General features: G+C 36.1%; 1 protein-coding gene across 1 annotated transcript; it reads left to right on the top strand.

The window, feature by feature from the left end:
• Positions 1-11,190: 11,190 nt before the first annotated feature.
• Positions 11,191-14,848, top strand: LOC149139498 (glutamate receptor 3.2-like). The gene is made up of 5 exons (XM_089450743.1): positions 11,191-11,344; positions 12,594-13,090; positions 13,190-13,346; positions 13,749-14,143; positions 14,243-14,848. The coding sequence occupies exons 1-5, from the start codon at positions 11,191-11,193 to the stop codon at positions 14,846-14,848; spliced, it is 1,809 nt and encodes a 602-aa protein (XP_089306869.1).
• The last annotated feature ends 687 nt before the right edge of the window (positions 14,849-15,535 follow it).

The following is a 15,535-nucleotide window of genomic DNA, read 5'->3' as shown; positions in this document are numbered from 1 at the left end:
TGGCTACTCAAGCCATAGATTAGTCATGCAAGTCACAAAAACTAGCAAACAAAAAGTTGAGAGTTAGGGTGTACTAAGATTGTCATTGGCAATGTCAAAGCCAATATGGGAATCAATTTAGGCATCATTGATATGGGCATAGCTCATAATGTTGGTGGAAAAGTAAATTTCATTTATAAGGAGTTGTTGATGATTTTCAATTATGGGTGAACACTTTCCTAGTGTGAGTTTTCCTTTTTTTCTTGCTCATGTATTTTGGTATCTACCTTTGTTATTTTACATAATCTTTTTTTTTTTCTTTTTTTTTGTGGGGTTTAAACATCTTCCATATATGTTTGTAGTAAATTATGAATCAATATTGTCTTTGTTTTATGACATGAGCATTGTTGGATTGTTCATTTCAAAATAAGAGAGAATAGACATTTAAAATGTTCAATCAATTAAAAATTCCTTACCAAAGAACTAGCTTAAAGCTATTTATTTTTTTTCATTTGAGTAACTAGAATGCATGGTCGAATTAACTAGAATTCAAACCTTCTAGATCCATCCTTGGTTCCAAGCCCTTATCGCATCATAATATATTTTGCCCTTATATATTATTATAGGGTCATATTGTTATAGCACAATCAACTTTGTTCAATAAAATTAGGGCATTGTAATTTCTAGCACTCCAAAAATTTATATAGCTTACATTGCATCAAGATTTGTATAAATCTAAACATGAAGTGTGATGTTAAACTCTCAACCTAGCCACTTACCTTTTCATTATGATGCACCCATTGAGGCAATAAGCTGAAATATCCAAAATAAAATAAAATTAGTGAAGTGCTTATTCAAAAAGCCAAAAGTCTTGCTTCTGATACAATTGGACAATCAAAAGTCTTGTTTTGGATATAATTGGACAATGGAATTTTACTTTAGTATCTACAACATGTTGGAGGAGGATTTGTTGAGGGTTAAGGAAAGATAATGGAATTTTATTTGGGTATCTATAACATGTATTTTAGTAGCATAGATCTATCTTAAGTATGAATCTAACATGAGCTGAGAGGGGTTAAATTTCTTCAGGTGCAAACTTATTTTAGAATGCAAAAATAATGTGTAGCATTTCATTGTCTAATTGTATTTTTGAATGCTATAGAGATTACATAACTTAAACTTGTATGTCCAAAAAATCTTTGTTGGATTTGAATATATATATATATATATATATATATATATATATATATATATATATACACACACACTAAACTGTAAAATACTAACACCATACCACTTCAAACTTTTTATTTTTAAGTATAGTTCAATATTAATTCATATTAAAATATTATTTTCATAATTCACATTGGATATTTTATTATATACAATAGTAAAGTATATTCTTTTAACATTTTTTTTTTCGTATACAGATATATATGAAGTTTCAAATACCATTGGTTGTCAAAACTTGAGAACCCAATAACAAAGGTTAAAATTTCATATATATATATATATATATATATATATATATATATATATATATATATATATATATATATAATGTTAAAAAAAATATTTTAATGTTGTGTATAATAAATATCTAATGTGAGTTACTAATAAAATATTTTAATATGAATTAATATTCAGGTATACTTAAAAATATATTAATATCTGTATTCAGGCTTCTCTGATCCATAATAAATTAAGCAAAGTCTTTCGGTAGAAATCACATAAGAGAAATTTTTAGCACTTTGTTTCACATTGGCTATAAAATGAAGATATTTTGTGAATTTTATGAATTACTATTCACTTAGAATTAGAAATATATTAATAACAAACAAAAACCATTTTAATGTGTGTTGGTCTATGTTGGTTATAGCCAGCATTGTTTTTCTATTTAGAGAATATTTTATTTTTATTTTAAGAGGGACACGTGTCAACTCCAAATTAAGCTTGGACATACTTACACATAGCCCCTGATTAGAGGAAGATGTGTTAACGGTTAAGGAAAGATAATGTTAGTTTGTTTGGGTTTCTAATGTAAGTTGATTTGGGTTTCTATAACATGTTAGAAGAGGATTCGTTGGGGGGTAAGGAAAAATGATGGAATTTTATTTGGAAAAGATAATGGAATTTTCTTTAAGTTTCTATAACATATTGGAAGAGGATTAGTTGAGGGGTAAGGAAAGATGATGGAATTTTATTTGGGTTTCTATAATATCTTGGAAGAGGATTTGTTGAGGGGTAAGGAAAGGTGATGGAATTTTATTTGGGTTTCTATAACATGTTTGATGAGGATTTGTTGGGAGTTAAAGAAAGAGGCAAAGGTTTTTCTTCAAACACACTTCGACAATGAAATTTATTGCGGTGTCTATCACATGTTGGAAGAGGATTTCTTGAGGGTGAAGAAAAGATAATGGAATTTTATATGGGTTTCTATAAAATTTTATTGGAGACTAATTTGTTGAGAGTTAATTAAAGAATCCAAAAACCCTAAATGTGACATTTAAAGCCCTAATTCTAAAGAAAAATCTTTTGAAATCTTTCGAGGACTATAAACTAATTTCTTAATTACTCAATTTATAAGATCATCACAAATATCCTAACAAATAGCTCGAAGAATGTATTATCATAGTTATCTTGGAAGAATAATTTGGATTTCTCTTCAACCAAGAAATTCAAAATGTTATAGGGTCATCTTAAGATGCTATAGAGTCATCTTAGGAAATGAGAAACTATGTGATAGGAATGATCCTTAAATGAGATGCTCTATACAATGGAAGTTTCATGAATCTTAGAAAAATGACACTTTGTCAAAATCAAGATATTTCCAAATTTGTATATGTAAATGAAAATGACATTTTGTCAAAATCAATATATTTTCAAATTTATACATGTAAATGCTTAGTGTTTAAATTCCTAATATATATATTTAATTTTAAACTAAAAATATTTTTTAGAAGACCAATAATAAGATGTTATTTCTTCTTCATTATTCTTTTAATTCAAAATCAACAACTTAATAATAAAAAAAATTCACTTATATTTTTTAAATATTACATCTTATTTTTTATTTTATTTTTTAAATAATTATAATATTTTAATCTAATTTATATTGTTTTCACCCTCTCACATAATTGTTTTTTGGTCTTATTTTTATTTTAGCTGATTTATCTTCTTCCACTTTTATCTTAATATATAATTAAAAATAAAAATTATAAACCCATTTTATAATTAAAATTTAATATTAAATACATATCAAATACAACATCTCTATATACGACTTTAAATGATCATCATTTCTCTCTTTTTTATTATCGATTACCCTCTGTTTTAATTTGCTTAAGCCTTCATAAGCTAAACCGTTTCTCTTACTACTTATCCATAATAATCTATTTTAAATACGTTCAACTGTTATCTCTAATCAAAATACAATTTCTTTTAAATTGGTCAGAGATTCCATAAGCCAAACGCTGCAATTCTTGGTGAACTCCAAATTTACAGTGTCGTTTGAAGGATGTTCAACTATCAACTCATAACTTTTCTTAAATCAAACTTATCCATACTTTCTACTTTACAAAGTATCATAAAAAGCAGACGGGCTCTATCAATTCAAAACGCCCAACACTTTTCTAGCATGATTGTCAACCTGTGTCTAACTGCAAAAATATAAATAAAAGCGAAAGAGAAAGCTAAATAAGATCCCTCCAAGAATAAAACAGGCCAGTAATTCCATGTGATTATGTCTTGTTCCTTTCTTTTGATGATCAGAGATGGCAGATGGTCAGTGGAAAGAGAGCAACAGCGGTGAACATGAAAGGAGGGCGTGAGGTAGGTTAATGAGTTAGGGCCAAAAGTGGGCATAGAAGCCATGCCATTTGAGATCTCCAAAGAAGCTTTTTTCACATTTTGCTTGGTGATCTTACCAAGTAGTTCCACATGGATGGGTGATTGTAGTAAACCTCCAAAAAGAGCTCGTCCACAATGAGAGGCATCTTTGGATCGCTGAGCCATCACCTCAGAATCAGCCACTCGCTTCCCTCGATGTCCATCTTTACAACCACCGTATCAGTCGCTTTCAATTGCAGCTCCCCTTTCATAAACCTCGTTATATTTATGACATTGCTGGCTTTATCATCTCAGTCTGACACAAAGCTGTAGTGCAGCTGGTGCGGAGGTTGGGGAGTGGCCTTTACAGTGAGGGAGGAGGGATTCGTCTGTGCCACGTTACTCTTCGTCAAAACCAAGCAGGCTCGGCTTTTGCAGGAGCTTGGAATCGACTTCGAAGGCGTGAATGTCAATGAAATCGAAGGGGTACATGCGAAGAAACCAGGCTAGGCTGGTGCTGAATGCATTAGCAACCAGATCCAGCAGAACCCGTCGCTATCTGCGATGGAGATCGATCGCCTTGGAAGGCAGAAGCCACGACAAGATGTGCGTTTTGTCCTGCACATCGTTGGAAAATCGGAGGGTGAAACCTCTGCGGAAATTGTTGCGATCATCGAGCTTCTCAGTGAGATGACCTTTTAGAGGGCAGGCAGCTGCCTCCTATCCACATCATCTGCCGCCATGGATTCTCAACCTGATCTTCATCTTTGTCCAAGAATCCTTCTCTCGTGCCGCACAACTCGCTGCTGTTTCTGGCCATGGTTTCCCATTCATTATGCTTAAACACTTGCACAGTTAAGCCTGGGCGTTTGCAAGCCACAGAAATGCAAAACTCAATGCCAAGAAAGCCAAATATGTGCATGTGGTTCACATAAATATCAAGAAAAATATATGTGAACAGTATGAGGACCAAGGCATAGAGCAACTACAGATGAATCGTTTTGCTTTTTCTGGTGCCCTCTGTCTGAGAATGAGAACGAGAATGAGAAAAGCAGATACATTGTAAATTTTCACAATGAATGCAGAGAAATTCAAATTTCAAATCGATCCACTGTTCAGCGCGCGCCCAATTTGTCCTGCCCATCCACTTCGTCTGACATTGGAGGTCCTGCATGTGGCGTCAGTATTTTCCGGTAACGCTGGAGTCCTTTCCCGGCGCGAGAGTTGTCCCGTTACATGCCCATGCATGTATGGTGAAGTTTCTAAGCGATTGCTGGCCCCATCATAGTACTCTTAAACCGCATTGAATACCCAATAGCATAGGAAATATTGCTCGCCTTCCGTGACACGCGTGGTGATGCTATTCAGTCTGCTTCTGTGGGTAATTTAAATGTGTTCGATGTTCTATTCTCAATCGTAGGTTGTATTTTCTATATATGGATAGAAAACCGCCCTGTTTGTGAGATTGTTTCCTCTTTCATATGCATTCTTAGGTTATATTTTCTATATATGGATAGAAAACCACCCTGTTTGTGAGATTGTTTCCTCTTTCATATTCATTTTTTTTATAATGAATGAATGATTCTCTCTCGGTGCGAGAGACCCCACTGCCATGAGAAGATAGGTGGATTCAAAAGATATAATCAGTACAGAAGGTCAAGAGAAAACTAATAGTTTCAAAATTCACCTAAGTTAATCTACAATGTCATTTGCTTAGTTATTTCTTTAATTTATTCCATGATGTCCTTTCTAGCCAGTTTGATATTAATTATAATTTATGCTTTGCAAAATCAGCTCTTGATCTGTTGGAAAAAGAAGTGGTTGCAATAATTGGGCCACAGGCGTCGGATGTTGCAGAATTCATATTACATCTGGGAGACGCAGCTAAAGTCCCAATTGTTTCCTTCTCTGTTACTAGTTCCTTGCTCTCCAACCACAAATTTCGGTATTTCGTTCGCATGGCACATAGTGATGCCTTGCAAATGCAACCCACTGCAGCCTTAGTTCAGGCCTATGGGTGGAGAAAATGTTGAGATATTAGCGTGTTTTAATTCCGGAAAGCAAGCAGTTTTATATCCACTCTAATAAACCAGAGGTGAAGGACAAAAATTTAATTTACTGCTAAGAAGTAATAAATGAATTTATTACGATACGTAAATTTTAGTAAAGTCTTTAAGTTTTTATTCACGGGAAGCATGGGCATAGGTAAATGTTTTTAATTTTAATGTTTTTTATTTACGGGTGTAGTTCTAGTTTTTACGGCACAAGTAAAAACATATGTTATGTTTTGTTTCATGTTTTTTTGAAAAAATTGGAACAAACACACAACAGTACGAAGAAGAAGAAAAAGGGAGAATTTTTCAGAAGGTTAAATGTAATTTTTTGCATATGCAATGTGAAGCTCGCGGTAGTGCGAATGAATGTTTTTTTTGTTGAATATTTAATGCGTAATGCAATACGCAGTGTGCAGCAGAGTAAATGAAAAATGAAGATTTTTATTGCAGTAAATGTAAAGAAAAATTTACACATAGCAGTGTAAAATTTTCTTGAAGAGACAGAGTAATTTTTTTTAAGTTCTTGGTGAATCCCTCTGAGAGAGGAAGAAATATGTATTAGGAAGTTTATTAATGAATACAAAGTGTTTTTATGTGTGTTGCTGAAGCTCTGTTCTCTAGAGAAATTTTTTTTGCTTCCCTGTGTTAAAGATCTTGTGGCAAAAATAGAGTATTACTCTCTGTTCAGTGATTTTGTTTTGAAATTTACCAGAAAATTCCCAACAATGGTATCAAATCTTGTCCAGGCTCTTTGAAGGTGTCAAAGAAGCTGAAGGAAGCTTCCTTTTGCTGCAGCAGCTTCTCCAGCAAAGTGAAGACTCAGTCAAGAAAGGGTCTAGGTATTTCTCAAAGTTTTTTTGTGTTGTTGTTGAAGACACTCAGTGATTTTTAAATACACAATCAAATATTTGAAGCGTAGCTGAGAGTGCAAGGAATGGCTGGCTCCAGCACCAGCACTAACATGGGTATCTTTAATACTCAGCTCCCACAATTTAATGGGAAAAACTATGACTATTGGGCAATAACCATGAGAGCCCTGTTTGCCTCACAAGATTTATGGGAACTTGTTGAATATGGGTTTGAAGAACCAAGAGATGAAGATGAGTTTAATAGATTAACTCACGCAGAGAAAGATCTGTTGAAGAGCAATAAGAAGAAGGATTCAAAATCCCTTGTATTTTTATATCAAGCAGTGCATGAGAGTGTGTTTCCAAGGATAGCAGCAGCCAAGAAATCCAAAGCAGCATGGCAAACTCTCAAGGCAGCCTATCAAGGCATGGAGAAAGTGAAGACAGCAAAACTACAGTTGCTAAGGAGAGATTTTGAGAATCTGTGTATGAAGTAGTCAGACAATATTGACTCATTCTTCACACATGTGATTGGTTTGGTCACACAAATAAGGACTCATGGAGAAGTTCTTGAAGAAAGGAGGATTGTGAAGAAACTGTTGAAGGTCCTACCCTCAAAGTTCGATGTGATTGTTACTACCATGGAAGAGACAAAGGATCTCACAAACTTTTCAGTTGATGAGCTACATGCATCACTAATAACACATGAGCAGAGGTTGAGTAGAAATGAAAACTCATCTCTAGAACAAGCCTTCAAGACCCAGATGTTCTTTGGAAGAGGAAGAGGTCAAGGCAGAGGAAGCAAGAGAGGAAGAGGCAGAAACCAAAACAGAGGTGGAAGAAACAGTCCAGCAAATGCTCAAGGAAGAAGCAGCAATCCAAATCAGAACCAAGGCCAATGTAGCAGCCAACAAAGTGGAAAACATCATGCTCAAGGACAAAGGTATGAAAAATCCAATGTCCAATGTTATTACTGTAAAAAATATGGGCATTATGCCAATGAATGTAGGAAGAAGCAGCATGATATGAATAATAGATCTAGTGCAAATATCACTAGAGAAAATATCAGCCAAGATAATGTGCTTTTAGCTTGTAATATGGCTGAAACAAATAGTGATGATATATTCTTTCTAGACTCCGGTTGCAGCAACCATATGACAGGAAACATAGCCATGTTTTCTGCTCTAGATCAGAATGTGAAGTCACAAGTCACACTTGGGACTGATAGTAAAATTTCTGTTATGGGAAAAGGAGAAGTAAAAATATTTACAATGAAAAGTGAAAAGAAAACCATAGCAGATGTCTATTATGTTCCTAGAATGAAGTGTAACCTCTTAAGTATTGGACAACTTGTTCAAAAGGGTTACAATGTTTTCTTTGAGAATGATGTATGCACCATCATGGATAGAAAACCCAGCAAACGATGTATTGCTGAAGTGAAGATGACAAGGAACAGGATGTTCCCTCTCAGGATAAAAGCAGTTTTAAAAGATGGAGTTGAAATTGCAGCAGTTACCCAAGAGGCTTTCCAAAGCGTACCAAAGGATGAAAATTGGTTGTGGCACTTGAGATTTGGACATCTCAACTTTGGGGGTCTTAACTTGTTGTGTAGAAAAGGAATGTTAAGAGGATTACCATTGATAGAGAAACCAGACAACCTTTGTGAAGGTTGCATCTTGGAGAAACAACACAAAGAAAGTTTTCCATCAGGGAAAAGCATAAGGGCAAAGGCACCCTTAGAGATTGTCCACTCAGATTTATGTGGACCGATGCAAACCCTATCATTAGCAGGCAGCCAATATTTTCTAACATTCATTGATGATTTCACCAGAAAGACAAGCGTTTATTTCCTGAAGAACAAAAGTGAAGTGTTTGGAAAATTTCGCAATTTCAAAGCACTTGTAGAAAACCAAAGCGAGATGCATATCAAAGTTCTGAGAACTAATAGAGGAGTTGAGTATATCTCCAAGGAATTCCTACGGTTTTGTAGAGAAAATGGAATACACAAACAGTTCACCACAAGGTACACTCCGCAGCAAAATGGAGTAGCTGAAAGAAAGAATAGGACCATCATGGACATGGCGAGGAGTATGCTAAAGGCAAAGCATTTGCCAAATGATTATTGGGCTGAAGCTGTACACTGTGCAGTATATATTTTGAATAGATGCCCAACAAAAGCAGTCATGAATAGAGTGCTGGAAGAAGCATGGAGTGGGAGAAAGCAAGGAGTCACCCACATGAAAGTTTTTGGATGTGTGGCCTATGCACACATTCCAGATCAGCTAAGGAAGAAGTTGGACAGCAAAGGAGAGAAATGTATTTTCATTGGATACAGTGAGGAATCCAAAGCTTATAGGTTGTATATCCCATCCACCAAGAAGTTTTTTGTGAGCAGAGATGTTCAATTCATTGAGGAGGAAGCTTGGGATGGAAGCATAGAGAAAACAGTGAATGTTAAAAACTGTTTGTTTCATGATGAAGATGATGAGGAGATGGCTGAAATACATCCCCAAACAACAACGCCAACACAATGACAGCAAGGGACACCCTTGAGGAGAAATGAAAGTGCTTCTACAAGCACACTACAAGGAGGAAATTCAAGTGCTTCTTCAAGCACTTGCACACCAAATGAAAGAGGTAAGAAATTCAGAAATTTAAGTGACATTTATAATGAAGGTATGAATTCTTTGTTTGCATTATATTTTCATGTTGATGACCCTGTTCATTTCGAAGAGGCAATTAAGGATAAGAAATGGATAGAAGCTATGGATGAGGAGATCAATGCCATAGAAAGAAACAAGACATGGGATTTGGTTGAACTACCAAAAGGAAAAGAAGTCATTGGAGTTAAATGGGTCTACAAGACCAAGAGCAATGCTGAAGGCAAAATAGAAAGACACAAAGCAAGACTGGTTGTCAAAGGATATAAGCAGCAGTATGGGAGAGACTATGAGGAAACTTTCGCACCGGTTGCAAGAATGGAAACAGTGAGAGCAGTGTTGTCCATAGCGGCACAAAACAAATGGAAAGTTTACCAAATGGACGTGAAGTCAACATTCCTGAATGGAGTGTTAAAGGAAGAGGTCTACATTGAACAACCTCTAGGCTATGAAAAGAAAGGCCAAGAGCACAAAGTATGCAGATTGAAGAAAGCTCTTTATGGGCTGAAGCAAGCGCCAAGAGCGTGGTACAGTAGGATATATTCCTATCTACTGGACAATGGATTTGAAAAATGTGAGGGAGAACCCACCCTCTACATGAAAGAAAAGGATGGTAAAATGCTAATTGTTGTGTTATATGTTGATGATGTTATTTTTATAGGTAATGATGACTACCTCATTGAAAATTTCAAAACAGTCATGGAAGAAGAATTTGAAATCACTGACATGGATTTGCTGAGATACTTCTTAGGAATAGAAGTAGATCAAAATGAAAATGGGATTTTTATCTCACAGGCAAAATATGTTAATGAAGTGTTGGAAAGATTTAATATGCAAGAGTGCAAGGCAGCAATCACTTAAACAGTGATGGGATTAAAACTCAGCAAAGAGGACAACAACAAGGATTTTGATCCTAGCTTGTATAGGAGCATAGTTGGCAGCCTAATGTATTTGACTGCAACTACGCCAGATATAATGTTTGCTGTTAGTTTAATTTCCAGATTCATGGAGAGGCCAAAAGAAGCACATTGGCAGGCAGCAAAAAGAATTCTGAGGTATGTTAAAGGTACTAAAAGGTTTGGTATTTTATATACTGTCTCAGAATGTTCAGATTTAATTGGATACACTGATAGTGATTGGGCTGGAAGTGTAGATGATCAGAAAAGCACATCTGGCTATGTTTTTCACATGGGTTTAGGAGCCATTTCATGGGCTTCTAAGAAACAGCCTATTGTAGCATTGTCTACAGCAGAGGCAGAATATGTGGCAGCTACAGTAGTAGCATGTCAAGCAGTTTGGATGAGAAGAATGTTAAGGAGCTTAGGCCAAGAGCAGGCAAAAGGAACAGTGATTTTTTGTGACAATAGCTCAGCTATTGCATTATCCAAGAATGCAGTGTTTCATAAGAGAACGAAACACATTGACACAAGGTTTCATTACATCAGGGAATTGGTGAACAATGAAGAAATTGTTTTAAAACATTGCAGGACTCAGGAGCAGGTTGCAGACATTCTGACCAAACCATTGGGACAGAAAAGTTTTGAATTTTTGAGGAAATGTCTGGGTATGACTGATAACCCAGCAGTTGAAATTAAAGGGGAGTGTTGAAATATTAATAATTTCAACTGCGCGTATTAATTCCAGAAACCAGGCAGTTTTATATCGCACCGCCTTTTGCCAAAAGTTGTTTTTCCCCGGGAGGCTCCGAACACACCGACTAGCTGCCACGTGTCTGAGCTGACTTTTCAAAACCACCCATTCCCCGGACGGTAAAGTTCAGCATGGAAGGGCCTCCCGATATTGTCGTCAGCCGTTCGATCAATGAGGGCAAGATCAACGGTTGATAGCTCATGGTACTTCACTGCTGTTTGTCCCAAAAGATTTTGCCGTGCGACAGGGCAGCAGCTCGAACCAGAGGTGAAGGACAAAAATTTAATTTACTGCCATGAAGTAATAAATGAATTTATTACGATAGGTAAGTTTTAGTAAAGTCTTTAAGTTTTTATTCACAGGAAGTATGGGCATAGGTAAATGTTTTTAATTTTAATGTTTTTTATTTACGGGTGTAGTTCTAGTTTTTACGGCACAAGTAAAAACATATGTTATGTTTTGTTTCATGTTTTTTGTGAAAAAATTGGAACAAACGCACAGCAATGCGAAGAAGAAGAAAAGGGGAGAATTTTTCAGCAGGTTAAATGTAATTTTTTTTGGTTATTGCATATGCAATGTGAAGCTCGCAGTAGTGCGAATGAATGTTTTTTTTTTTTTTGAATATGTAATGCGTAATGCAATACGCAGTATGCAGCAGAGTAAATGAAAAAGGAAGATTTTTTTTTGCAGTAAATGTAAAGAAAAATTTACACATAGCAGTGTAAAATTTTTCTGAAGAGACAAAGTAGTTTTTTTTAAGTTCCTGGTGAATCCCTCTAAGAGATGAAGAAATATGTATCAGGAAGTTTATTAATGAATACAAAGTGTTTTTCTCTGTGTTGCTGAAGCTCTGTTCTCGGGAGAAATTTTTTTTGCTTCCCTATGTTAAAGATCCTGTGGCAAAAACAGAGTATTACTCTCTATTCAGTGATTTTTTTTTCAAATTTACCAGAAAATTCCCAACAAAAATGTAGCAGCTATTTATTCCGATGATGAATTTAGTACGAGTGCAGTTGCCTCATTAAGTGATGCTCTTAGGGATGTTGGGTCCGAATTAGAATATAGAACAACGATACTGTTAAGTACTAATCATGTAGTTATAGAAGAGGAGCTATACAAATTAATGACAAAGGAATCGAGAATTTTCGTTGTCTATATGCAGTCTGTCGATATTGCTTCAAAATTATTTATGAAAGCCCATCAAATAGGAATGATGGATAGTGGTTATGTCTAGATAACCACAGATGAATTTACCAGCCTTGGGATGTTATTTTAAATCCTTCTTCCATGGAATACATGCAAGGTCTCCTAGGAGTCAAAACTTATATCCAAAATTCCAAGAAGCTCGCAGATTTCCGTGGAAGGTGGAAAAGCCAATTTAGACTCGAATACCCTCATGAAGAAAAGGCCGAACTAAATATTTACGGCTCATTTGCATACAATGCCATCTGGATGATAGGTCGGGAAATTGGGAATCTAGGAAACACAAGTTTTAATTTTATCAAGCCCATAAGTTCTTCCCCAAGTTTTACACAAACTAAAGGTCTTGCAGGAAGGACCATAGTTATTGACAGAGCTCCTCAAGGCAGAATTTAGTGGTGTGAGCGGAGTTGTTCAGCTCAAAGATGGAGAAATTGTGGGTTCTACTTATGAGATAGCCAATGTGATGGGTAAAAGCTACAATGTTTTTGGGTATTGGAGTAATGAAACTTGGCTCTGTAAACAACTTCCCTCTGGTTCATCATCGCCGTCAAGCCACAATAATACTATCGACGATCTTAAAAGTGTCATTTGGACCGGTGGATTTGCAGAAGTGCCTCGTGGTTGGGAACAGCCAACTAGTGGTAGGAGATTGAAAATTGGAGTTCCCATAAAACATGAATTCACTGAATTTGTCATAGTTTCATTTGACAGTGGCCGTAATCAGAGCAACGTCACTGGTTTCTGTATAGACGTATTTGAAGCGGTTATGAACAGACTGGATTATGCATTAGCTTATGATCTCATTCCCTATGGCGAGGAGAACCATACACACTCCTATGATGACCTTGTCTTTCAAGTTCATCTCAAGGTACCTTCTCTAGCCCGTTGAATTATTAGATTTCTAATTCTTATGATTATCAACAATTCGGCTCCTATAGATATTGATTTCAAGATTGGTTGACATAAATTTGATGCAGCTGTGGGCGATATCACAATATTTTCTAACCAAAGTAATTATGTCGATTTCACGCAACCATTCACGGAATCAGGTCTTGTAATGGTAGTTCCCGTCAAGGCGGACGAAGCATATAAGGCTTGGGCGTTCATGCTGCCTTTTACAACAGGCATGTGGTGCACAATAGGAGCATTTTTCATATTCACAGGATGCGTAATATGGCTATTCGAGCATAAGGTAAATCCTGAGTTCAGAGGAAAACCCAGTGACCAAGTGGTGACTCTACTCTGGTATTCTCTGACCATAATTTACTCTTAATACTTATATGCATGATCTGCGCACTGCTATATTTATGTTCATGGCGTTTAAAGTCTCCAATAAGCTGACTTTTCTTCTTTTCCATTCGCCAGGTTTTCTTTCTCGACGCTAGTTTTCTCTCACAGTATGAGATTCTCCTTCCCTTTTGAATTGCTTTGTTTTGTTCTCTGGTTTGGAAAATAAAAAAGTAGAATGTCACCATTTACATGGCTTTATATGATGTTTTCTCTCTTTATATGATACTGTACTGCAGGGGAGAATTTAGTGAGCAGTTTGTCTCGATTGGTGCTTGTAATCTGGCTATTCGTAGTTCTGATTCTAACATCAAGCTATACGGCCAGTTTGACGTCTATTCTCACAGTACAAAAGTTGAATCCTACTGTTAAAGATGTTGAATCTCTCCGCGCTAGTGGAGCACGAGTAGGGTATCAGGAAGGTTCTTTTGTAGGTGAATACCTACGAGAGCAGTTGCAAATAGCTAACAAAAGTCTTGGAACATATTCATCAGCAGAGGAAGCTAGAGAGGCTCTTTCAAACCTCACATTTGCTGCCATTTTCGACGAGATTCCCTATATCCGCATTCTTCTGGCTTCACAATGCGGATATACAATGGTTGGACCTATCTACAGGACTGGGGGTTTCGGCTTTGTAAGTTGCTTCAGATATTCAATAATTTGTCTGAATTCCAATGCATAAATGACTTCTTCTATATATGGCTAGTCTCTCACGATCAACACTTTTGCACAGGTATTTCCCAAGGGCTCTCCCCTCGTCTCTGATATTTCCAGAGCTGTTCTGTCTCTTTCAGAGGACAAAGAAATGCAAAAGATTCAAACCAAGTGGTTAAATAACACTGCCTGCACAGATTCACTAAGTTCCAATAGTTTGGACATTAACTGTTTCTGGGGTCTCTACTTGATCACTGGATCGGTGTCATTGGTAGCTCTCACTATATTCTTTTCCTTGCTTCTCTGGAATTATATGAGGGAGCCTAATGTGAAGGATAACAATAATAGTGAGGTGGGTGATCCATCAACAGGGGAGACATTGAAGAGGGCAATGAAATCATTCATAGTGTATGTCGACCAGAAAGAGTGTCCAGCCTCATCTTCCGAGACAAGAGTGTCCCAAATTAGCCACAAAAATAGTTCATTCACTCCGGCAAATTTAACAGGCAGCCCTTCGACTATGGGAACGACTCCTTTCAGAGCCAGCACGCTTTGCAGGAGAAGCTTCTCCGTCTTGGATCATGAACATGTGGTCGATGTACATGAAAACACAATTGCACGCGCTTCATCTGTTTCAGCACCTGATCATCCTACAGAAGAGGCTCCATCAAACACACCGCGATGAGCGGAGTCCTTTCCCCATACATGCAAGACTTTTCATTTGGGTTTTGTATTATGAGATTTGTCTTAATTTTCTATGGGGGAATTTATCTTTTGAAATGCTCACAATTTAGTTGTTGCGCCGATATTTTACAGTAGTCTAAAAGAGTAAACGGGCTAGCAAACACAAGCAGCAACTGTGTTACTATTGGCATGTTCCTGCATAAACCATTGCCTTGAAACAGTCAAAGATCTTTTTAGTCAATGATATGTAAAGATAATCATTATTTTAGAAAATTTATGATAAATTTCATCTGAGATGTTCAGTCCCTTCCTGTAGCATTGGACTCGTCGTTAAATTGAATTACCTAAGACGTTTCTCTTGAAAATAATGCATAATTGAGTTAGTTGTGAGTGAATTTTGATTTCTGTATTGAAAATTAGATTCAGCTAACTAGGTGAAATTAGAATGAAATGACAATCGCCATGGTGATAGAATGCTGCACAATTTCTATAGTTGTAAAAAAATTGAGAGTTATATATTGATTTGCTTGATTGTTTTATGGAGATGAGTAGTAAGAATAAGAACAAAGAATCTGTTTGTTTGTTTTGTATTTTTTTTTTTTTTAACTTCAATGTTTGTAATGTGTTTTTCTCAACTATGTCTATCTCTTTATAATCTTTTTACATTTTGGTATAAAGAGTCATATTT

The sequence above is a fragment of the Pinus tabuliformis genome, chromosome X (assembly GCF_031772625.1).
Source record: "Pinus tabuliformis cultivar Carrire ecotype Pingquan chromosome X, CPIR1, whole genome shotgun sequence".
Taxonomy (NCBI): domain Eukaryota; kingdom Viridiplantae; phylum Streptophyta; class Pinopsida; order Pinales; family Pinaceae; genus Pinus; species Pinus tabuliformis.
This window is presented reverse-complemented; position numbering and strand designations above follow the sequence as displayed.